The sequence below is a fragment of the Microcaecilia unicolor genome, chromosome 2, assembly GCF_901765095.1.
Source record: "Microcaecilia unicolor chromosome 2, aMicUni1.1, whole genome shotgun sequence".
Lineage (NCBI taxonomy): Eukaryota > Metazoa > Chordata > Amphibia > Gymnophiona > Siphonopidae > Microcaecilia > Microcaecilia unicolor.
In genome coordinates, this window is record NC_044032.1 from 544,376,926 (window position 1) to 544,403,071 (window position 26,146).

General features: G+C 40.0%; 1 protein-coding gene across 1 annotated transcript in view; it reads left to right on the plus strand.

The window, feature by feature from the left end:
• SHISA3 (shisa family member 3) overlaps nucleotides 1-23,916 on the plus strand; it is a 48,938-nt gene extending 25,022 nt beyond the window's left edge. Inside the window, exon 2 of the mRNA XM_030192624.1 lies at nucleotides 22,883-23,916. Within this exon, the coding sequence (XP_030048484.1) occupies nucleotides 22,883-23,349 (467 nt within the window). The 3' untranslated portion in view covers nucleotides 23,350-23,916. The remainder of the gene's footprint in view (nucleotides 1-22,882) is intronic.
• The last annotated feature ends 2,230 nt before the right edge of the window (nucleotides 23,917-26,146 follow it).

The window sequence follows — 26,146 nt, forward strand, 5'->3', positions numbered from 1 at the left end:
TGCGACGAAGCTAAAAAGTAGTACATTTAATATGAATTGGAGAAATTTTTCTTCACTCAACGTGTAATTAAATTCTGGAATTCATTGCCAGAGAATGTGGTAAAGGCGATTAGCTTAGCAGAGTTTAAAAAAGGTCTGGATAGCTTCCTAAAGGAAAAGTCCATAGACCATTATTAAATTGATTTGGGGAAGATCCACTGCTATTTCTGGGATAAGCAGCATAAAATGTATGAACTTTTTCAGGATCTTGCCAGGTATTTGTGACCTGGATTGGCTACTGTTGTAAACAGGTTGCTGGGCTTGATGGAATATATGTTATGCAAATGCCAAGACAACTCCAATGGAGCTAGCCAGATTGCTCTACTCCTTATTTACTGCCCACCAGGAGCTGTAACAAAAGCAGAACCTACTATACTGGAGGTCATTTTGTTCGCCATATCCCAGTTGTCCTTGGAGGTCTAAACTTACACCTACAGAATGATGTAAATAATAATGTTCACAACTTTAAATCATTCTTGAAAACAAATGAACTCACTATGTTTAAGGGAGGTCCAACTCATGAGCATGGCCATTCTCTAGGTTTCCTCATTTCCTATCCCACCAACCTGATCGGATCACCTACATGGAAGCCTATACCATGGTCAGATCACTTCCAACTAGACTCTACCATTAATATCTGACTGAAGAGCCACCCCAACCACCACCCTGTTAAACTAATATCTACCAGAGGTAAAATTGATGAATCGAGCTTCTGAAATGAACTTATCCCTTACCCCTGAAAGCCCTGTACAAGAATTGGTAAAATCTCACTGGGACACCAAAGTCAAAACAGTGCTGGATAAAATAGCACCAATCACAACTCAAAAATCACCCTGGTTCTCAGAAGAGCTGTCTCAACTAAATCAAAAATGTTGTAATCTAGAAAAGATGTGGAGATAAAGCAAACTATGGATGATAGATTCAACAGGAAACTTGCCTATCATCACTGTAAACTAAAAGTAACTGACTCCAAACGAAAATATTGCAACAGCCTAGTGGGCCAGGATACCCTTGACAATAAAAATCTATTCACCCTAGTTAGAAGCCTAACCTCCACCCACTATTCTGATAAAAAAACAACAAATGAGTCCTTTTGCTCAAGACCTAGCAGACTACTTCGAAAGCAAGCTCAATCAAACCAAGCAGATTAACTAAAAACAATCCAATAGAGGAAAACTTGAAGACCTATGACTCTGGAGTTATCTCCAGTCCAGACTCAAATCAGGGAATTAAAACAAGCCAAGTATGGGAAATTTTCCAACTGGTATCTACTGAAGATGTAAAATCACTACTACTAAAATGCTCAAACTCGCACTGTCTCCTAGACCACTGCCCAGAATTCCTGTTCCAAACCATCCCAACAGAGGTTGTTCAATAGCTAACAGACTGCCTTAATAGGTTGCTGGAGTCGGATCTCTTTCTTCAGACATGGGCAAAACCATTCTCATACCACTGTTGAAGGGCTCAGGACTAGAAATAACCTCTGCAGCAAAATACCATTCTTTACAAAAATGCTAGAATCATATGTTAGCAAACAATTCTCCAAATATCTAGACATATTTGCTACTTTACACCAGTCCCAATTCGGATTCAGATCTGCACACAGCACTGAAGCCCTGCTCTTAGTGCTAACAACATATGTCAAACAATACTTATGTAAGGGGGACCAAGTTCTACTACTTCAGTTTGACATCTCAGCAGTGTTCAATGCAGTGGATCATGTAATGTTACTTGAACATCTGAACCAGATTGGAATAACTGGACCAGTCCATAAATGGTTCAACGAATTCCTTTCAAACCAAAGCTACTCAGTGAAACAAAACAAACACCTTTCTAAATATTGGATTCCAAAATGTGGTTTCCCCCAAGAGTCCCCACTCTCTCCGATATTGTTCAATTTCTTCCCTCAGTTCAATAAACCTGGGATCAGGAGAGCTATTACTATCATATGCATAAAACATCATACTCCTTCTACTTCTGATATCCTCACATCAAGACCCAACATGAACATGAACTGGCATGAACACTATTCAGACCTGGGCCCTGGCAAACAAACAAACTGAATACACAAAAGACCAAGATTCTTTGGTTCCGGAATCAAGGAACTGAGGTCTCAGCTTCAATAACACTATCCAACAACATCATCTTCCCAGTTCAATCAGAAGCTAGAGTGCTTAGGGTCATCCTTGACTCCTCCCTATTGTTCGCTTCCCATATCAACTAACTATGGAAGAAAATAATGTTTAAAATGAGGCAACTTCATCTAGTTGGGCCATCCTTTGACCAAAAATCCTTCGCGCTACTGGTACAAATGCTTATCCTACCACCCCTGGACTACTGTAATATCCTACTATTTGGCATTAAGAACAAATATCAAAGAAAACTGTAGATTATATAGAACACTGCAGCAAGAAGATTTTCAAACTGAATAAATACACCAGCATTTCATCGTATCTTGCAAAATTACACTGGTTACCAATATTTGAAAGAACTAAGTTTAAGGTCACATGTGTAGTCTTTCAGGTCCTTCAAGGTGCCACCACCGAAATGCTGATTAAAATCTCTTCCATCTGTACTGTTCACTCCATCAGACTGAAAGAACAACTGTTCTTAGCCACACTGTTTAACAAGGGAATCCGATCACAAAAGATCTATAACTCGCTCTTCTTGGTATTGTTACGTCTGTGGCCGTGACCACCCTCAGACTTACCCTGTTTCTGGGAGTCAGTGGCTGTGCTGGCTTCTGCTTGTCTCTGTGTCTGTCTCTGTCTTAGTTTCTCTCTGGCTCTGTGTGCTGATTGCCTTACTGGATCTCACCTGTGTGGGCTATGCCTCTTCCAAGATGGCTGCCGCCTCCTCCTCTATGCCAGTATCCAAGATGGCTCCTGCTTGTCCTTCCTGTGGGCTCACTTCCTCTGTGTGTCAAGCCTCTGTTTGGAGGCAAGGAACTTCCTGCTTCTGTCCTGCTGGTGGTGACTCATCAGTAAGTTCCTTTATAAGGAAGGCCTGTGCTTGCAGTCAGGGCCTTCGCATGGTGTCATGGTGTCATTGTCTGGTGTCATGCCCAGAGGCCGACAGGTTAGTTAGTGTGTTGCTGCGCTGCTTCTAAGCCTGTCTTCTGTGTGGGCTTCTGGCCCTTTTTGTGTGGGCTTCTTGCCCTTCTGTGTGGGCTTGCCCTTCTGCTTAGTACCTGTGGGCTTCTTGCCCTGCTGTGTGGGCTAGTGCCCTTCGGTTCCCTGTACCTGTGGACTGCTTGCCTTTCTGCGTGGGCTGCTAGCCTTCTGCCTTTAGTCTGTGTTTAGAGCCTGCTGTTCAGCCCTGGTTTCCCTGTCTGGGTTTGCAGCCTGCCCTACTCCCTGCTTGTATATTCTGTGTGCACATCCTGGACCTTGCAGATCCTGTGTGCTTATCCGGATCCCTGCTTATGTATCCTGATTCCTGTATCTGTCTAGCTAGCGTGTATCTTCTGGGGGATTTATCCTTTTACCTGCCTCGACCTAGCTAGTGGGTATGCCCGGGGGGCATTCCCAGTCTCCCCTTCTTCCTTGCTTGCATGTCTGCCCTAGTCCCTGCTCCTGATAAGCTTCTGTCTGTCTAGTCTGTCTGGGGTGCCTGGCTTAGCGGCTGCGTGCAGCGCTTAGTGCAGTCTAGTATTGTTCTCCTGGGTTTCCTAGACCCGAGGTGGGTCCTCTGGATCTTCAGTTCCGGCCTTGCCCTACAAGTCCTGTCGGCCGCCCGCACGCTCAACTCTAGCGGAAAGGTGGCTAAGTACAGGTGAAGCGGTTCCTGTTCTGCCAGTTCAGTTGCCTACTTCCAGTCCAGAGTTCCGGTCCGGTCCTTCCGGACGTCCAGTTCCAAGACGGTCTTGCCTGCCTCTGCCGCTCCGCGGCAGGGGCCCAAGGGCTCACAATTCCCAGTGCTGCCTTGAGGACCTGACAGTATGCCAAGGCCCTCGAGAACGCGACAGGTATCAGGGATTGCATTATGGAACTCACTCCCTCTGGCTATTAGAACAGAGAAGAACTACCTCAGCTTCCGAAAGAAGCTAAAAATTTTATTCTTCCCAAAGACTGCTATATAACAATCACCGATCTTTGATCCCCTAATTGTTACAAGAAATTCTATCCACATCTCCAGCAATTAATATGTTGGAAGAAATGAGTTATTTTGGGGAAAATAGCTCGAGAGCAACTCGCTACTGTTTATAATTTAAGAGCAAGCGCTGTATTTATAAGTTTTAGGATATTAATTTCTCCACCAATCACCAAAGGTGATAATTGCAATAAATTAAATATATTAAGTATATATACTCAGAACACAAAGAGACCGTATTTTTAGTTTCAAAAAGATTGATTTAATATACAATTGCACACGAGAGGTAGGTTTTAAAAGAGGAATCTTTTACAGGTAATCTGTGCATAAAATAGAACAAAGTAGCAGCTAGATCAACTTACAAGTCCTTGTTACAAGCATGCTGTGGTCCAGCAGGACTGATGAGCACATGTTGAGGACAGGAGGCATCAGCAGACCCCAAAGAGAGCAGCAGTTTCCAAGAGGAGCAGGTTCCAAGAGAAGGCAGGTCCCAAGAGCGGCAGGTCCCAAGAGAGCGAGCTGGGCTGTTTCCAGGCCTTTTATAATGTTAGCAGAGAAGCATGGTGTGTGCATGTCTTGGATATTTTGCAAGGCATTATGGTTAATGTAGTCTCATGTCTGCACACGACCCCTGAGTTGGTCTCATGTCTTATGACATCACGAGACTTAGTCTGGATTTTGCTGGCAAATGTCTTTTGATGTCCTGTTCAGTCTCTGTGGCAGATACACATTACAAGTCCTTCCTTTCTGCACATGTCTGGAAGCTGATGGGAGGGGCAGGTATACCTTTGACAAGCAAATGTCCTGTTTATGGTCCACCCTTTGAAGTCTTTTGTCTTCAATGGATTCTCCAGACTCTCTGCCTCCTTGCATCCTCTGGTTAGGTCCAATCTTTGTTGTGTTGATAAAGCAGTCTTAAGTCTTTTGTTTTGAGGAATGAGAAAAGGCAAGGTGAGGCCCCAAAGGGAGAGGGAAGGGGGCTTTTGGAATGAGACTATTTTCTCTGCTGCAGTGTTTTTAAAAGATACACAAATATATTGCTGTATATATATATCCAGCAAATATGCTACATATTTCAGTAATAGACTGATACCGTTACATAATGAGCTCTAGAACTATCAATTATAACACAGCTACATGACAATCACTGATAATGGACCCCCCATAACGAACTCTAGACTATGAAATATAACACTGATTACAGTCACGCCTTATAATGCTTTATATCCATTGTATTCATCCAGTGTCCTATTTATAATATTGTAACTGTTGTTTCCAATAATGATGTAAACCACACTGAACCCTAAACAGGGGATATTAGTGGTATATAAGACCTAAATCGAATTGAACCCCCTCCGAAGGGACACCACCTTGTAGTAGTGGAGGGGCTTCGGTGTTTCAATGACTCAGAGGGCTATGCTGAAGGGTTACCCATATCAGACAGGCCTCTGAGGAGAAACCAGACAAAGAGTGTCCCAAACTAGGGAGAGTGGAAAGATGGTGACCTGAAGCTCGTACGCTCAATGGCCCAGCTGTCCTCTGAAGTTCTGTCTTTGTTTACTTGAAATTTCCTCTCTGCATTTGCAGTTACCTTAACTGAGAGGAAGGGGACAATGGAGGGTCAGCCGCCGAAGACCAGCATTTTGTCCCCTGTACAGCAAGTGTGGGACCGCTGCGCGATGAGCTGCCCACAGATGATTGGGTTGATGAGTCCTTTGATTAGCGCCGGTGAAGGAGCGTCGATGCTCGTGGACCTGGAAACAATTTCATCGCTCCCGAGTCATTTAACCACCATGTCCAAAGGAGTGGAGGAGTGAGTTAGGAGTGTATGCTGAAACAGAAGTCGTTTACAGCTGAACCCGTGTCGGCGGTGCCACTCCTAAACCCTTAAGAGCTATCAGCTTGGAGTTTTCGGCTCCCATGGAGGTTACATTGAATATCATCTGGAAGGCGCTCCAGGACCTAACGGTGGTACTAAATAATTTTGCTTCAGATATAATCTTATTAGTGAGACACATGGATAATCGAATTGAATCCTTTGAAAATGAAAAATTGATACAACAAATGAAATTCTATAGGAGTAGGAAACGGTTAAGATTTTGAAAATGATAATTGACCAGAAAAATTTGAACAAAATGAATATTATTACAGATGATTAGAATCGAGATTGTTGTTTTCCCAGAGTTCCGGGTATGACTCCTAAAGTTTTTTTTTCCTCCGAAATGATTCCTCTTAGTATATTAATTCAAAAGGAGTGAAGCCTGTGAAACTGGGATTACCTTAATCAGTGGAAATTGGATTAGAGATTCAAGTGTTTGTATTGTTAAATAATTTCTGGTTTTAAAAGAGAAAAACATGACATCAGGTGTATTATTTCCACTAATAATGGACAATAAGTATGTTTCCAACAAAATGAATTGACTATACACCGTCTTGGGTTTGAAGAAGCCAACCAGACGATCAATGTGGAATAATGATTCAGATAAATAATAACTGGGGATAATCAGGTTAATACCACATTTTCTTTGTTTACTGTTGTTTAATTGATCTCCTTGTCTTGTTTCACTCTCCCTATTTATTTTGTGGTCTAAGAAAGAGAAGATTGTATATAATCCACTTATCTAGTTGAGATTGCTTTCCTCAAATATTGTATTAATGTACAGTCCTCTCTGTATTACTGTTTGCAAGTGACCCTTGTAAAATGAAAAATTATAAATAAATGATTTTAAAAAAATTGAATTGAACAACCTATTAACCACACATTTACTCCTGGATTCTATATACGGTGTGATCCCAAGATGCATGTGCAATTTAATTGGTTAATGAGACAAATTAATAAACAATAATTGGCCACTAATGACCAATAAGGATTTGCAGGTGCATCTGGCTGTGTGTTATACTATAACGCGTGGCACCCAAATCCCATAGTGTGTAAGTCAGAAGAGGCGTGGTCATGGGAGGCGCATGGGTGTGCCAGAGACATTCTGAAAAGTTGCACACATTGTTACAGAATAATGGGTCAGGGTGCCCAACTTTGGAACCAGCATTTACACTAGGTTTCAGCGGTGCCCAAAGTTAGGGCATGGGAATTGGTGCTGATTCTATAAAGGGCGCACACCCTTTATAGAATTGCTCTTAGCATTGATATTTTCCAGTGCCCATTTTTCTGTGTGCCATTTATACAATCTGGCCCTTCTTGACTAATTAGGTTTTAGCTCATGTCTTTTCAGTAGTAGTTCAAGGTGAGTTACATTTAGGTACACTAGGTATTTCCCTGTCCCTGGAGGGCTTTCAATCTAAGTTTCTACTTGACACAATGGCGAGTTAAGTGACTTGCCTGAGATTACAAGGAGCAGTAGTGGGATTAGAACTGGCCTCCTGGTTGTCAATACAGTGCTCTAACCACTAAGCTACTCCTCCACTGCTTTTATTAAACCTCATTTAAAGATGGAGCAGCGCTCAGTGTATTCTATAACATACACCTAAACTAAAGCCGTATGTAAAATGTAGCAAAAATGTAATAGAAATATGGTACTTACTGGTATAGTCAGAAATATAGACAAGAGACCCATTCCAAGTTGTATCATTACCCTAGATGGACAGGCTGAAAGAAGTGGGAATGATCATGTGACACAGATGCTGCAGCATATGTCATGATCAGTAGGGCACTGAGGAAACCGACGTGATATCTATATTCAGTGCTTTATATATAGAAACAAAAGTGCTAATGCTTACATGCTGGGTGTAGAAGGTGAAGGGCTATCGGGAGGTGGGAGGGGATGCTGGAAGGGCTGTTCAGCACCTCCTGTAGCCCCTCTCATCCTGAAGTTATTTAATATAACTATTACAGCAATCCCAGAACACAAAAACATCTCTTACAGAGAAATTAGAACAAGCCAGACTGCTGTACCCCTCCCTGCAATGGTCCATTCTGGCAGATTTGTAGGAAAATGAAAAAAAAACCCCACATGTTTTGCTTGGTTTATCTGCAATGAACTTATTGCCTTTTGCCTCTGAAATATTGGAGATCCTGAAGGGGCTAAGCAGAAGTCCAGTATACATTATGATGGGATGTATTTATAATTACTTTTTTGAGCATAAGCCGACTTCTTTCTTTCTGACATTGCAGGGCAGTATAGACTTCTATACACAAACTAATGCTAGCAGGATGGCATACACACAAAGAACACAGACTCTTACCAAACACAAAATAAGTGACCACAAATTAGGAGCAGAAAAATGTGCATACAAAAACAGATGGAAACTCAAAGATACCATACTTTGCAGGCAGTGTAGTGGAGAAAAAAAATCTTCATTTCCTCCTGTATCATACAAGATACAAAGACTACAGAGATGCTGCATATTCACTTTACTAATGTTGACATATTTAAATCACTAAACCAAAAATAAATGATTATTTTCTACATTTAGACATTTTAAACCTAAAGATAGTGCACCTTCAATACTATATAAATTCTACAGCTTTCTCTAAGACCATTACAGACACCAGGGTTGTACACCATCAATCTAATGAAGAAATCACAGTTTATCAAATATCATTATTACTATAAAAATAGAAAATCTAAATTAAATACACCGAGCACAAGCTAGAGTCTAAGAACTAAGCAGAAACTTTTTCATCCTATTCAGTCCTTTATTAAACTCGTACCAGTGGTGACGTCAGAGGGTTGCAAAACCCATAAATGAAGTATTTGTTTGTTTTTTTTTGTTAAAGAAGTAGTTATAGTTTCACTTTAACGATCAACTATTTAATTCTTCCAAAGATTATTAAAAACATAGGGCCCAATATTCAAAAGTTTTATGCTTTTAACTTTGGGGATTACGGGCTAGATTCAATATATATCGTGCCTTGATTGCCACTCGGAAATCAAAGTGTATTCTATAAAGTATGCTTTAATTTAGGCGTACGTTATAGGATACGCTGAGTGCTGCTCCACGTGACTAAATTTAGTTTCTGTCAATTATGCCAACTAAAACCTGGTGTAAATCCAGATGTGTAAATTAGGCGCAGAGCGGGTGTATTCTATAACAACACGCAGAGTTTTTAGAAATGTGTACGACCCGCTCATTCCACTCCCATAACCATGCCTACTTTTCAACTATGTGACTTAGAATTTACGCAATTTTTTAGGCATCATAAATAGAATCTAGTCCATCCTGGGACAAATAACACAGATTAGTACCTTAAAGCTGCTTAATAACTTCCCTCTTTAGACTGGATCCAGTTGGTGATTGATATAAGCATCAATAGGTGACCACAAGTCATTGAACAAATTCAAGGACCCCCTAATCCCCCACGCCGATATCACTTTCCCCTATTTAAAGCTAAAGTAAGCAACAACAGTTTGGCATAACTTTTGTGCCACATACAGGGGATTTTCATAGAATGACAAATCACTATAATATAAGTAAGTGGAATATGGAGTGACTGATGTAGAATGCAGAGTCCGAATTAAGCTAGTCAAGAAATCTCACCATTGTGCTGGGGTCAGTTGAATCCTGATCTCATCTTCCCAAATTCTGTCTATATCTAGACACCTTGACCTATTAATACTAGAAAGCAGTGAATAAAATTGCAGAGTTGTAGTATCCACTTCTCCAGCACTTTTTCTCAGTTCCTCAGATATTTCCAAAAGGAATGTGTAAGTTGTAAGTATGAAAAGAAACTTTGGGTTGGTAAACCAAATTCTGCTTGCAACACTGCAAATGATTTAAATTGGTAATTAGATATAAGCTGTGTTAATGTCAAAATTCCCCTACCTTGCCAAGGTTGCCATGAAATTAGATGACTGTTTATTTGTTTAGCTATATTATGCCACAAAGAGGACTTGAGAGACACTGCTGCAGAGACCCAAAAGTTTCAAGGGCAGAGCAGACTACCAGGTGCTTAGTAAATTTATAGAGATTCATGATACCTGGGGCAATTAGGATCAGAAATGGTTAGAGGACCTTCTCTTCCAACCAAAGCCATATAGACATTTCATCTGGAGGACAAAGAGAGAGGCAATGGTCAGCACCATACTCAGCAGAAATGCTAAGTGATATTGATGGAAATCTGGAAATTGCACCCCTTCTTTGTATTTGGAGTATTTCAGTTTGTGCAGGGTTATTCTAGGTCTTTTACTATTCCATAAAAAATTTGACTAATATACATTCCAAAGTTTTATATATCATGCTCAGGAATAAGCAGAGCACTGGACAGGAATGACACTCTAAATATAATTCAGTTTGGGCACTATTACCATCATTGTGGCTTCTGATCTGCCCTACCACAAAAGGTAGAGAGGAGACCACTTAGAAGTGTAGTCAGTAGCAATTCTTTTGAGTTGTTCCTCATTTTTCTGTGTTGGTTCCGAAGAAATATTAAACAAAAAAGGTGACAGAGAGCAACCTTACCTAGTCTCTCTCTACAAAACAAAGCTAAAAGACAGGAGGCCACTCGGGCCTTCAGGTGCAGATAAAGCAATTTAACCATTTTAATAAGTATAGGCCGAAAGCCAAACCACTACAAAATAAAAAATAAGTAGTCCCATTTTACCATGCCAAATGCTTTTTCAGCATCAACTGACAAGGCAAGCAAATGATCTACGAAATGCTCCGACTGTGACAAAATATTACAAAACAGATATGTATCATCAGCAGGAGAGTGGTCTAACAGAAAACCAGTTTGAGCTCTATAATTCGAAGAAAGAGGATTAGTGTTCAACCTAAGGACTAGGATTTTGGCATAAATTTTACAATCCTCATTGATTACCTGTAATTTTTAAGAATAATTGGGTCTTTACCAGGCATTGGGATAATTTGGACTCTCAAGGATTAGTTTTAAACCCCAGTAAATTTGTTGCAAGATCTAGCTGCATGTCTCATGACCGGGTTGTGACTCTGGGGAAGAATAGAACGTCAGTTTGCTGTCAGGCTGTTTATTAAAGTTCTAATCATGCCTGTTTTCCTCTTCTTCCAACTTATATACTTTCCTCTTTTCTGTCATGATTATTGTTTTTTCTTAATATGCTGATTATTGTAAGCTAGTTGTAAACCATTCAGATATAATTGCAATTGGCGATATATTGAGATTAAAAAACAAACATTACTTTTTTGCTTCTCAAAAAGAACCACAAGCTTAACCCACATGCAAATAGGCATGTGTAAGTAAGTGTGCGGCTAACAATGGGAGCCAAATAATCTGGGATCATAATTGGGACCTCCAGACTATCTCTTCTGATAAGGGACAACACAGGATGATCAATAGACCCTAGGAATATGTTGAGATAATCTTTTTCCAAAGGGATCTGAGGCATATTTAGGGTTTCATAACACTGATAAAATTATTGTTTTTATCCCTAATGACGTTTACCCAATGTTATTTGCAAAATCTGTACTCTACTTCTGTCTGCCTTACATTTTAAAGACTGCTCTCCTCGTAATAACATACTTGCTGATTATAAAGAAAAACGAAGGCAGATAAAGATCATGTGGCCTATCCAGTCTGCCCATCCATGACATCTACTCTTCTTTTCAGTCTCTTAGAGATCCTATGTACTTGTCCCAAGATTTCTTGAATTTACCACCCTTTCCCTGAAGAAGTATCTTGTCTATCTCCTTTCACATTCATCCTATGCTCCCTCATTCCAGAGTCTTCTTTCAATTGAAAGAGACTCATCTCCTGTGTATTTATACCATGGAAGTATTTAAACATTTCTATCTTTATGATGAAAACTGCTGACCATTTTAGTAGCCGTCCTCTGGACCAACTCCATACTGTTTATATCTTTTTGAAGGTGCGGTCTCCAGAATTGTACACAGTTCCCCAAAATCTATAAAAGGGAAATGGGACTTGATATACCGCCTTTCTGAGGTTTTTGCAACTACATTCAAAGCAGTTTACATATATTCAGGTACTTATGGGCAATGGAGGGTTAAGTGACTTGTCCAGAGTCACAAGGAGCTGCAGTGGGAATTGAACTCAGTTTTCCAGGATCAAAGTCCATTGCACTAACCACTAGGCTACTCCTCCACGCCTAAAAATAGCATTCACAAATTTAGGCGCATGACCAATTGAATTGAATGAGCCAATTAGCTCCAATAATTGGGTCCTATCAATTATCCATGCTAATTTGCTTCAATTAAAAATTATACATGACAATTATGCCAATTAGTGTCAATAATTGCTTGTTAATTGGCAATTATTAGTGCTGATTGGCTTGTTAACTAATTAAGTTGCACACGCAAATCCATAATATGACCAGACCATTAAAGTCGTACTATATAGAATCCTGGGAAAAGTGATGAACTGGAATTGGGAACTGGTTGACTGACAGCAGCGGATGGTGGTAAATGAAGTTTACTCAGAGGATAGAAAAGTTAGTAGATAGATAGAAAAGTGTCTCAGGGATTGATACTGGGTCTGATTCTATTCAACGTATTTGTGAGTGACATTGCTGAAGGGTTAGAAGGAAAGGTTTGCATTTTTTGCAGATGACACCATGGTTTTGCAACAGAGTGAACTTCCTGGAGAGAGTGGACAACATGAGAACAGATCTAAAATATTAGAATGGTTGAATGTTTGTTAGTTAACATTTAATGTGAAGAAGTGCAAAGTAATGCACTTGGGGTGTAGAAATCCGAAAGAGCAGTATGTGTCATGGAGTTGAAAGACTGACATGCATGGATCAGGGGTGACCTTGGGGTGATATTGTCTGAGGATCTCAAGGTGGCAGAACAATGTGACAAGGCAGTGGATCTCGTCTGAAGAATGCTAGGCTACATAGAGAGAGGCATAACCAAAAGAAGAAAAGAGGTGTCGATGCCCCTGGGTAAGTCATTGGTGAGGCTCCACTTGGAGTATAGTGTTCAGTTTTGGAGGCCATTTCTTTTCAAGGACATAAAAAGACTTGAGGTAGTTCAGAGGAAGGTGACATAAATGATTTGAGCCAAAAGACATGAGAAGAGACTGGAAGACTTGCATATATATACGCTAGAGAAAAGGAGAGAGAGAGAGAGAGATGATATTATACAGATATTTAAGTACTTGAAAGGTATTAATATACAAACAAACCTCTTCCAGAGATGTATGGGCAGTAGAACTAGCGGACATGAATTGAGGTTGCAGGGAGGCAGACTTAGGAGTAACATCAGGAAATACTTTTTCACAGAGAGGGTAATGGACACCTGGAACACCCTTCCAGGAGAGGTGGTAGAGTCAAAAATGGCGAGTGAATTTAAAAATGCATGGAATAGTCATAGGGGATACCTAAATAGAAAGAGGATGGAAACACAAAATCACAGCATGGCTGTTGAGGTGTTATGTTGGGTAAGAGTAGTGGGAATTAAGGCTGAAGATTCAGCAACTCCAGCACTGGGGGAACCAAGACCGATGTGGATAGATTTCTACAGTCTGAGCTCCACAAATGGTACAAACTGATGAAGATTTGAAAACTCCAGTGCTGAAGATCACTTTATTGTCATGTGCTGTGCAGATCAGGGGGGAGGGGAAGACATCTTGACTGGTAAGTTAAGTACTGCCAGCAGTACTTGGGGATGATTGATTTATGAAACTTAAACCTAAGCGGCTAACAGCATAACATACATAATAATAAAATCAAAACATACACTCAACAAATACAACATGATCCCACACAGATCTGCCCCCCCACCAAAAAAACACAAACCCAAATAATAGCTGCTGGTCTCTGATTGCAATACATGAAAAAAAGCCTGAGCAAAGAAATGAGTTTCAAGAGCTTCTTGAATTGTCCTGCATTCGCACAGAGGTGCAGATAGCCAGGCAAAGCACTCCACAAAATCGGACCTGCAACTGAAAAGGCTGCAGCCTCCATAAGAGTATAATGTGTAGTTACTAACATAAGAGCATAATGTGTAGTTACTAACAAATCTGTTGCTAGTTTCTTCACAGAATCAGATCTCACGCCTCTAACATAAACAGTCTGGTGAAGCAGACATGACTTTAAACTGAATCTCACAGGCAATCAATGTAGCTGCTTCAAAGTGGAAGTAATATGATCTCACTTCGATACACTCACAATTACCCTCACAGCAGCATTCTATACTACCTGGAAAGCTTTTACTCTAGCACTAGATACCCCCAAATACAGAGAATTACAGTAGTCTTCCTTTGATATGACCATATTTTGTATATTACGAAAATCAGAAAAAGCCAACATCGGCTTTAGTCAATATGTGAAGAATGCTCGAACAACATTGATGTCTGTCTAATCCCTGTCTCAACATATCCACCGTAGATACCAACAAAGCCTCCACTCCATGAGCTCTTCTAAATCCAAATTGAAAATGATCTGCATAATCATTCTACTCTATAAACTCTTCCAGCTGATGCAATACCACTTTTTCCACAACCTTCTCCACAAAGGAATAACCGAAATAGGTCTAAAATTTGATATAATTGCAGTATCCAACTTCTCCTATTTCAACAAGGGCCTAACAGTCACCTGTTTACATATTGCAGGTAAAGAACCTTCCCCCAAAGACTTGTTCACAATTACAGACAACATTGGAGCAACTTTCCCCGCCAACGTATAGTTATGGACGAGCAAGGATCCAATAGAGGCTTTGTTGGGGTACTAGAGGACACAATCCTTTCAATTACCCATATATCAACTAACTGAAACTCATCTCATGTCACCTCCAAATCTTCAACATCCCCCATCCCATCTACCACCACACAACCTACTCTCCTATCTAATTACACCATCTTATTCTCCAAAAAAACCAGCATACTCTCTTGCATCTGGTCCCAAATACTCCTCCTCAACCCTAGAACCATCTACCAGAAATTTCACCATTTGATATAAGTCATGAGGCCTGTTCAAAGCATCATCCTTTGTCAAAAATATTTATTTCATAATCTTTCACAAAGGCTAAGATACTCAACAAGACACAACTTGTAGCTCTCCAAATCATCCACATCACAAGACTTCCACCACTGTCGTTCAGCTTGCCTCAACTCCCTACAAACCTGCTTCACAGGCTTAGTTCTTCATAAACAAGGCTTATAGCTTGTATTTTTAACCACTGTTCTTATAGGGGCAACCTCATCCAAAGCCAATAATAAAGTTCTATTCCAAATCTCAACTGTTTCATCCACAGACTGATTCTCATCAATATCAAACATAGGCATCCAGTGCTCTACCAGCAGCTCAACATCAACTGGGTTACGCACCTGTATCTCTTCCTTCTTCATCCAAGCAACCACCTTCACAAAAGCAAGATGCAAGGCAAAAGAAATCAAATAATGGTCTGACCATAGTACCACATGTACAATTGGAGAATAACAGAAAACCCTCAACCCAGGCAATAAAAATACCAAATCTAACACATGTCCTGCACAATGAGTCACCTCCAACACCAACTGACTCAAATCAAGAACTGACAAAGAATAAAATGTTATATGATCCCTCTGCACACATGTTCCCCACCGGATCAAATGTAATGTTAAAACCTCCCACTAAACAGACATATATGGTTATATCCAAGACTCCATATTTGGCTGCCTATATGGCTGGCATGGTGGAGACTTGACAACCAATGTTTAAACATGGGTGGCTGTGGCCTGGCCAGAGTGGCCGGTGCTGCTCTGGCTACATTGTAGAGCAGATTGGATGGACCATGCAGGTCTTTATCTGCCATCAAGTACTTGCTCCATCTTCCTTTCCTCATACGTCTTCTTTATCCTTCACTTTCATTTCCTTTCCTCATCTTTCGTACACTCTTCCCTTCTTCAGGTTTCCCTCTTCTCCTTCTCTTTCTCCACTCCCTGGTATCTCTTCCTAAGTGCGGTCTGGGATAAAGTACAGCACTCAACTTGAATACTTCTAGCACTACATGCCAGTGAAGTTTGCAACGGGTTTAATAATGGAGATAAGTGCTTGGACATTTTTTGTTTTCCGGTTGCAGTATATGAGATTTATTTAAAGAGACACTACTGGACAATAACAAGCATGTTAGAAGCCTTTTGTTATATATTGAATGATTTACAACTATAACAGCACATGCACTTTCCTGTATATATAGGCTAGTTTGTATATGCTGTATTATGTACTATGTTTAAGAATTAGCAAATATAGGGTGAGTGGTGTATGAATGGTGATGAATGAGTAGTTCAAGTGTGAGATGTGTCATATGTATAGTATTGACACATTGTTATAATAAAAGCAAATTGTTTTGATATAACTAGTATTCTGGAGTCTTTGAGAGAGTGATCTCTTCCTAAGTACCAGACCACACTTTAGATAGGAGACTAGCAAAGCAATGGGAGCAGGCAGTAGTAGCATGGACAAATGCAAAGTGATGCACATATAACCAAAACTATACATGATGCTAGGTTCCACATTTGGAATCACCACCCAGGAAAAGGATGTAGGCATCACAGTGAACAATATTTTGACATTTTCTGTTGAATATTCAGCGACAGCCAAAAAAGCAAATAGAATGTATGGAATTGTAAGAAAAGGAATGGAAGATAAAACAGAGAATATCATAATAAGTTTAGAATATTTATTTATTTAGATTTTGCTCACACCTTTTTCAATAGTAGCTCAAGGTGAGTTACATTCAGGTACACTGGATATTTCTCTATTCCAGGAGGGCTCAAAATCTAAGTTTGTACCTGAGGCAATGGAGGATTAAGTGACTTACCCAAGATCACAAGGAGCAGCAGTGGGATTTGAACTGACCACCTCTGGATTGCAAGACAGGTGCTCTAAGCATTAGGCCACTCCTCCACTCTTGCCATACTAGGTAAAAGCCAATGGCCCATTTAGCCCACTGCTTCCAACTGTGACCAATCCAGGTCACAAGTACCTGGCAGAAACCCAAATAGTAGCAACATTCTATGCTACAGATCCCAGGGCAAGCAGTGGCTTCCCCCATGCCTATCTCAATAGCAGACTATGGACTTTTCCTCCAGGAACTTGCCAAAACCTTTTTTAAACCCAGATACACTAACTGCTGTTACCATATCCTCTGGGAAACAGCTCCAGAGCTTAACTATTCTGTGAGTGAAAAAATATTTCCTCCTATTTGTTTTAAAAGTATTTCTATGTAATTTTATTGAATGTCCCCTAGTCTTTGTACTTTTTGAGAGTGGAAAATCAATTCACATTTACCCATTCTACACCACTCAGGAGACCTCAATTGTATCCCAGCGAACTATCTATTTTCCTATCCTCTTTAACTTTTCCTCATATGACAGGAGTTCCATCTCCTTTACCATTTTGGTCACTCTTCTTTGAACCTTTTCTAATTCCGCTATATCTTTTTTGAGATACGGCGGCCAGGATTGAATGCAATACTCAAGGTCAGGTTGCACCATGTAGCGATGCAGAGGCAATATAATATTCTTGGTCTTAATTTGCATCCCTTTCCTAATAATTTCTAGCATCCTGTTTGCTTTTTGGCAACCACTGCACACTGGGCAGAAGATTTCAGAGTATTGTCTACAATGACACCTAGATCTTTTTATTGGGTGCTAACTTCTAAAGTAGACCCTAGCATCAGGTAACTATGATTTGAATTATTCTTCTCAATGTGCATCACTTTGCATTTATCCACATTAAATTTCATCTGCCATTTGGATGCCCAGTCTTCCACTTTCCTAAGGTCTTCCTTCAATTTTTCATAGTCTATATGTGTTTTATCAACGTTGAATAGTTTTGTGTCATCTGCAAATTTGTCTCACTTGTTCTGATTTCCAGATCATTTGTACATATGTTAAATAGCACCGGCCTCAGTACAGATCCCTCCACTATTCACCCTCCTTCACTGAGAAAAATGGCCATTTAACCCTCCTACCCTCAGTTTTCTATCCAATAACCAATTCCTAATCCACAAACTAATATTGTCTTTATCGTATGCAATTCTTCTCCTTGTATCTAAAAAGCTTATAGCAGAATTAGAAAAGACAGAGAAGGGATACCAAAACTATAGAAGATGAAATATCTGCCCTTTGAAGAAAGGCTAAAGTGATTATGGCTGTTCAGCTTGGAAAAGGCTGAGGGGAGATATGATAAGTCTATAAAATCCTGAGTGGAGTAGAACAGACAAATGCAAATTGATTGTTTTCGCTTTCAAAAAGTACAAAGACTGGGAACACACTATGAAGTTAAGTAGTACATTTAAAACAAATTTGAAAAAATATTTTTGCACTCAGTAATTATGCTCTGGATTTCATGGCTGAAAATTGTGGTAAAAGCAGGTGGTGTAGCTAGCCACAATGAATATGCATGAAAGTGATTTGCATACACTGCCTCCGTTATATGCAAATCTCTTTCATGCATATTCATTGTGGATATCCTGAAAAACTGACTGGAAAGGGGGTACTCTAGGACCAACTTGGCAAACACTGCCTTAGGAATCAGTGTGGGATCTAGCTACTTTTTAGGATCTTAGCAGGTACTTCTGATCAGGCTTGGTCAGTGTTGAAACAGAATACTGGACTTGATGGACCTTCTTGCTTTGCTATCTAATACCATAGCAGACTACACAGATGGTGGTAGATTCAGTAAATGGTGCCCAAAGTTAGGCCCTAGGATGATGCATGCTAAGCGCAAATTCTATAAAGGCTTTGTTGAATAGTAGCTTAAGCCATTTTTATGCCTAACATTAGGGGCCAGCATTTACACCTAACTACTGTCAGGCAAAGAAATGGAAGTATTTTAGAACAGTGTTTCCTAAGTCTGGTCCTGGAGTACCCCTTGCCAGACAGGTTTTCAGGATATTCACAATGAATACGCATGAAAGAGATTTGCATATAATGAAGGCAGTGTATGCAAATCAAGTTCATGCATATTCATTGTGGATATTCTAACTGGCAAGGGATACTCCAGGACCAGACTTGGGAAACACTGCTTTAGAACTCCATGTCTAATTCCTGGGAAGGCCCATGACCTTCCCTTGGCCACACCCCCTTTGAAGTTGCACATGAGATGAATTAGGTGCGAAGGTTATAGAATAGGGGTGCAAGGCAGATATGTAGGTAATCAGTAATTAGTGCCAATTATCGCTTAAGGTCAATTATTGATATCTCCAATTTTGCCAGTTGCATTCCGCATCCAAAATTCTGCATCTAACTTTGGGTGAGCTATACAGAATTTGGGGGATGGTGTAAATAAACCAGTGAATGTGGTCATGCAAAATGCACACCAGTACACATAGCTGACCAGAAGGATGAACTATCAGTATAAGAAGTGCAGATAGTAGAATGCAATGTTCAGGCTAACTGACTTACTAAAGGCATGGTGTCATCTCGGTTGGATTACTGCAATGGCTTGTATTTTGGTCTGTCTAAGGCTAGGATTAAAGCATTGCAGATAGTACAAAATACTGCTGCTAGGATTGTGGTTGATGTATCAAGGTCTACTCATATAACACCAAATTTGAAGCATTTCCATTGGTTGCCTATCCAGTTTAGAGTACAGTTCAAAGTTTTATGTTCTGTACATGAAGCTGTGTATTTGCTTGCTCCATTTTCAGTGTATCAAACAGGAAGGTCCCTAAGATCAGAGAATGCAATGAGGTTGTCATTGGGTGCCTTTGTCAAAACACATTATTGTGATACAAGAGCTGCTGCATTCTCAATAGTGGGGATTGTGATATGGAACATACACTGTTCTTACACTAATTCAATTATATATCGACGGAGTCTCCAGCCCTGTACACAGCCCTTAACACAGTCTGTATAGGAGCAGTTTGCTGGGAGCACTTATCACATGAGAGGTTATCCCCAAGGGAAATAAAAACTCTGGATAAACTCTGCATATATTTACAATAGTGACTCTGTGTATAATTGTCTGTATTAGTAATGTTTGTGAGTACATGGGGTAATTAAATGTGTATGTGGGGTTGGAATCTGTATGGGAGGGTCATGAAGGGTTATAAAGTATTATGCAGGGCATATATAATTGAGGTGGCTATTAGGAACCGCCTTGTGGTGAATGGTCTAAGCACTTAGGGTTTCAGAGTATCATTACTAATTGGTATATTGTACAGGTGCTGCGTTTATACTTCAGAGTGGGAAGCATTAAGGTAGGAAGTATAATCTGTATAAACGCAGTTGAAATAACAGACTGTGTTAAGGGCTGTGTAAAGGCCTGGAGACTCAGTCGATATATAATTGAATTAGTTTAAGAACAGTGTACGTACATACTTTGTGTGGGATTCAGAACACCTAATGTGCTATGATGGTTTCAGCTATGACTCTGCCACATATTCCCTTGGGGATATAATGGTTGGAATGGGTATGAACTGTGCACATTATTTTCATAAAAATTTTATACGGAAATTTTGAGGGTTAAAATATTGATGTAGTACTGAGTAATGTATTGAGATCAGTTAAAATTTAATGCCAAGAAGGGCAGAGTGATGCACTTAAGGTGCAGAAACCCAAAAGAGAGATACTGAATAGGAGGGGAGGTATTAGTAAGTTCGACTCAGGAGAGAGACCTTGGGGTGTTGGTGTCAGAGGATATGAAGGTGAAGAAACAATGTGACAAGGTGATGGCCGTGGCCAGAAGGATGCTAGGCTGCATAGAGAGGGGTATAGCCAGCAGAAGAAAGGAGATGCTGATGCCCCTCTACAAGTCGTTGGTGAGGCCCCACTTGGAGTATTATGTTCAGTTTTGGAGTCCGTATCTTGTGAAAGATGTGAAAAGACTGGAAGCGGTGCAAAGAAAAGCTATAAAAATGGTATGGGATTTGCATTGCAAACCGTACGAGGAGAGACTTGCCAACCTGAACATGGATACCTTGGAGGAAAGGAGAAACAGGGGTGACATGATACAGATGTTCAAATGTTTGAAAGGTATTAATCCGCAAATGAACCTTTTCTGGAGACGGGAAGGTGGTAGAACTAGAGGACATGAATTGAGGTTGAAGGGGGGCAGACTCAGGAGTAATGTCAGGAAGTATTTTTTCACAGAAAGGGTGGTAGATACATGGAATGCCCTCCCACAGGAGGTGGTGGAGATACTACGGTGTAGTACCAGGTTACATGACAGACCTAATAGATCTACCAACCAGAAACAGTATCAGATCATCAAGATCATACCTAAACCTACATTATCCAAACTGTAACAGACTAAAATACAAAACAACCTACACATCCAACTTCTCCTACATAAGCACACAACTATGGAACGGACTTCCAAATACAGTGAGAACAATCCATGACCACTTAGACTTCAGAAAATCACTCAAGACTCACCTATTCAAAAAAGCCTATCCCAACGATCCAACATAAAATCACAGCAACCAGCGACACAGCATAACTAATGATCGCACTGGACAATTTATATTTTTCACCTCTTTCGACCCCTTGATACCTGATCCAAACCTACCTCACCTGATCACAATATAACTTTGTATCAGTTACCAACCGCACTGGCAACAGCCTCTAGGGCACTATGTAAGCCACATTGAGCCTGCAAATAGGTGGGAAAATGTGGGGTACAAATGTAACAAATAAATATATAAATGGTAATGGAATTCAAATATGCGTGGGATAGACACAAAGGAATCCTGTTTAGAAGGAATGGATCTATGGAATCTTAGCAGAGATTGGGTGGCAATGCCGGTAATTGAGAAGCAAAACCGGTGCTGGGCAGACTTCTACTGTCTACACCCTGATCGTAACTGGATATGGAAAGTTCAAGAACAGTGCTGGGCAGACTTTTATGGTCTGTGCCCTGAGAAAGGCAAGGAAAAATCAAACTTGAGTATACATATAAAGTATCACATACCATGTAAAATGAGTTTATCTTGTTGGGCAGACTGGATGGACCGTACAGGTCTTTATCTGCCATCATTTACTATGTTAACTATGAGTTTTGTGATGTTAGCGTCGTTGTTATAAAGCTTTGTTTCATATAAGCTGCTTAGGTGTAGATGGTATAAAAGTTTTGAAAATAAATGAATGAATAAATACATCAGAACTTTATTTTCATATACATGCCATGTATCATCCTGTCCTCCTGTACTAGACTGATGGCTTTTGTGCTGTGCGGAACCATTGATACTCTAGGTTAGGTTTAGTGAAGAACATTTCATAGCTAAGATTTCGTATATATGTTATTTGCAAAGAGAATAGTATATCTCTCTGTACGATATAAAAGAGCTAATAGCAGTGCTTTTCCCCATAGGGTGGTGTGAAATTTTCAAATATCCCATTTACCAAGGTAAATGACATTTTGAAATTGCTTTCATTGTATGTGTACAAAAGGAAAGCAAAAGGTATCCATTGCCCGGTTATACATTTTTATAGGATTGTCATTAGAGAGCTGGTGTTAGTGTGATTATGATATAGAGTTTAATTATCAGTATCTTAGAAAAGAGATGTTAAGGGCTTGACAGTTAATTGGGAGGGGCTGTTTTGCCTTTTTTGCTGAATCCCCTTGGACTAGCCCTGCTAAAGTGGAACTTTAGTGCATGACAAGATGTACAAAGGTTTTTAGAATATTTTTCCCCTTCTAGGCGGCAGTATTCCTTAACTTCTGTTAGAGCATTTTATCTACCATAAGTGAAATGTTTGTTTGCTTCATTAGCTAAGTTTTTGCTGTGTTATTCGGTCACCTATGCTGACAAAAAAGTTTTTGAACCCCGAGCATAATAATGAGAAAATGAGAATTACAATGTGCTGATTTTAGATAGGCTACACCGAGACAAACATTGTTGAAATCTTTTTTTTTTCTTTCTGTTGCAGAGCCAGTCTATGTACCGTTCCTGATCGTGGGATCAATCTTCGTAGCCTTCATTATTGTCGGCTCCCTGGTGGCTATTTATTGCTGCACCTGTCTAAGACCTAAAGAAAGCTGCCAGCAGCAGCAGCAACAGCAGCAGCAGCTCCCGGCCCCTCAGCAGCCTTCTCTGCGCTTCTCTTTGCGGGGCTATCATCAGCCCGAGACCTTGCCCATGATCCTGACCTCCGGCAACCTGCGGGCTCCATCCCGCCAGTCCAGCACGGCCACCAGCAGCAGCTCAGCCGGGGGATCCAGCCGTAGCTTCTCCTTCTCTCGCCCCGAGTCCGGCTGCCTGGTGTCCACTCCGCCCCCGCCCTACACCGTGGGCTGCTTGCAGGCACAGCCGCCAGCCTTCTTACTGCCGGCTCAGTACTTCTATCCTCTATCCACAGAGCCGGCCAAAAACTGCCAGGATTTCGGCCAGAGCTGAAAATGGAGACGTATCAAGGAAAGCCATAGGATTCGGCCTGCTTCTGCCTGGACCTGCTGCGATTGCAGAGAGCGGGTATAGCTCCGAGGCGGCACCTCTGGAGAATAGTTAATTGGAAACATTGGCAGCTTTTGTTCCAAATGGAGGAGTGCGTTTGAAATGCACAGATTTTGTAGAACTTAAAAAAAAAGTGCAGAAATATTGGCAGCACACTTATTATTTAAAAAAAAAAAAATAATAAGAGCGGTCTCTGTTGAAGATGCAGGACAGGTTGAACAATCACCTTGAAGAGGAATCATATGATTTATTCATAACTGCAGTTAGCTTAGCTATTACATTTGCATTTTCGATGATGTTCAATAATTAATCATACAAAAGGTATGAAATACAAAGCGTACCTAGAGAAGTATGAACTACCATAAATTAATTCATAGATTTTTAGCTTCTTAATATGTCGAACAACTTCACTTTTGTATATTTATTCCAGGCTTCATGTTCCATAACATTTACAGAAACTAGAGAACAGGGTCTTAAAAAGTTCTATATCTGTAAAAAAAAAAAAAAAAATTAGGAATGTAAAAATATAAAAAATGTCGGTAATTTAAAAATATATTTACTGTACTTTGACATGACAATTTAGTGTATTACGTTTTAATGTTAATTAAGTGATGTGGTTGAAATAAACATTTTTGGGGAAGTGCACTAAAGGCGATCATCAGAAACTGGTATTTTCAAGTATGTTATGTTTCCTATTTGGATTGCTAAGTAAATATTTTGTCTGCTGAAAGAGGTTCCGATCTTTGCACAAAGAACCTTTCATTGAGTGAGGTCTCCTGGAAAGGCAGGGTTGGAATGAAAATAGGGTCACTCAATGTTACAGCCTATTACAACAATTTAACATAACTATTCTTAGATGCTTTCCTAGAAAAGAGAAATAAATAGCTAACAAGTGCCTTTGGACCCCCACCCCTCGAATAAAGTTCTCATGCGATATCAATTTTGAAAATGAGTTTTATAAATCAAACTAAAAAAAACGGTTTCGGGCTCAGGTTTAACAAGACTAACGAAACGATTTACTGGTCTTATTTTTCTAGTTCAAAATTTCTTTGTTGTTTTTCCAATGTATTAAAAAAATGCAAAATTACATTAACACCACAGGTTCCTGGACCATTTTTAAAATTATTTTATCATTTCTTTGTGTATGTACTTTTAATTGCCTTCTCCAATTCCGCCCCCCCCCCACCTTTTTATGGCGAGCATTAACTAAAACCCAGAAATTGAGAAGGAAGCAAATGCCAATAGTTTATATAACTTTGATACCTCGAGGGCTTTTATGACAAGTAACCATACTATGTGCTGAAAACGTCAAGCCCATAACCGCAGGATGGACGGTCGTAATTTTAGCCGGCAACCAAATAGGTAAAACTTTAATGAAAATAAATCCCAACCCTCAATGCCGTCCCAGGAACGGAAATAAAAAAAAATTCTGAAAAACCAGTCTGGAAGTCAAGCTAAATAACGTTGCCCTGGAATTTCCTGTTCTCCCTGCCAAAAGCTTCATAAGAGAAATGTCTGATGTAAAACCTGTTTAAATTGCAGTTTAGTAACAATTGAAGAGTTAATAATTATGTAACAAGAGAAACAAGACCGGCGTACGCAGGTGCGAAAGAAACTCCAGTGACTATTTATGATGTCTGTGTAGAGTCTCTTCAGAAATGCAATGAAACCACTGTTGTTGCTGAACTTCTCACCGATAAATAAGTCTGAGCAGCAGATAGTATGTACTGCTACAATAAACATCTGCAGGTGTGACTGCATCACGGCAAAGGGGAATTGCAACTTAAAATAAGAAATAGTATAACCAGCTATTGTCAGATTTTTTTGAACTTTAGTATGAACGTTTCTCGCAATTTGCTTCTGGTAAATTTTGAGATCGGAAAGTGTTGCACTTTGTCCCACTGTAAAAGATTCTAGTTCCCAAAAACTTTCACATCTGGATTTTAACAGCATTATGTACCACCCCCCCCCCCCCCCGAAAAGGGCCATATAACCACCTAAATTCCAAAAGTGATTTGCATGCAAGGTTATACAGTTGTTCCTCACATAATTTTACACCCTTACATTTTCCTCCTCCTCTTTCGGACGGAAATGGGTCTCAGCCTGTCACGGATCCCAGTGCACCAGTGTATTGCACAGTGTGAATGAAATCCTCTGTGCCACATTTTTGTTATTTAATGTTCAAAGTTTATTCGATTTTCTTTCAAACAATTAAAAGACAAAAACATTTAAAATTTGCAGCTCAAACCATGCACATTCAGGAAATGCCAATGGTACATAACATTACATGTAACTGAATGCGTTAGGAAAAGTTAAAGAATTATTTAAGAACAGTGCATTTTACGTCAAGTTTTAAAACAACATCCTGAGGGAAAATACCATCAATAAATTCAAAACTGCAGTCATGCAGCGTCACAAATCTCCACAAAACTTTCTGCAGCCATGGTGAGCAGGGCTGGGAAATTCTATCTAACCTCTAATGTAGACTTTGCATTTACACAGTAGCTGTCCAGCTTGAGTTTTTTTTTTTTAAACCAAGGAACACTGAAATAACTAAGCATACAAATTAGTTTGAAAGGACGATAACACACAATAGGTCTGCATATATGGCTTCTAGAACAACAACATAGTTCCAACATTACTCAACATTTCAATACTGTGAATCACAAATTTACAGTTCAAATTATAGAAGGCTGGGTGGATTCGTCCGTCCTTGGCCCCTAGAGTGAAACAACTAAAC